Raw genomic sequence first — 280 nt, 5'->3', positions numbered from 1 at the left:
CCCGGAGCCCTCGGCCCCCCTCCACCACCCCTCCATGATCGGTTCGGCCATGACCTCCTCCCTCAACTCCCCCGTCGCCAGCCTGGGCTCCCCCTTCCCCGTCATCAGCTCCTCCATGGGTTCCCCGGGGCTCCCCGCCACCCCCGCCATCGCCTACGGCCCCGTCAGCAGCCCCCAGGTAAGGGGGCAGCCCCCCAAGTTGGGAGTTGTGGGGCTGGAGGAAGTTGGGGGGGGGGGCCCCCCCCGGCCCTGCCCCCCTCCCCCCCCCCTCTCTCGCAGA

The 280-nt window shown here is 74.3% G+C and overlaps 1 protein-coding gene across 1 annotated transcript in view; it reads left to right on the top strand.

Annotated features, from left to right (window-relative positions):
* Window positions 1–6: 6 nt before the first annotated feature.
* LOC106898550 (retinoic acid receptor RXR-beta-A-like) overlaps window positions 7–280 on the top strand; it is a 20,961-nt gene continuing 20,687 nt past the window's right edge. The window contains exon 1 of the mRNA XM_014959850.1: window positions 7–178. Coding sequence (XP_014815336.1) covers window positions 35–178 — 144 coding nt within the window. The 5' untranslated portion in view covers window positions 7–34. The remainder of the gene's footprint in view (window positions 179–280) is intronic.

The sequence above is a fragment of the Calidris pugnax genome, unplaced genomic scaffold (genome assembly GCF_001431845.1).
Source record: "Calidris pugnax isolate Ruff unplaced genomic scaffold, ASM143184v1 scaffold528, whole genome shotgun sequence".
Classification (NCBI taxonomy): domain Eukaryota; kingdom Metazoa; phylum Chordata; class Aves; order Charadriiformes; family Scolopacidae; genus Calidris; species Calidris pugnax.
Note: the sequence above shows the minus strand (reverse complement) of the source record. Positions and strands in the feature narration are given on the sequence as shown.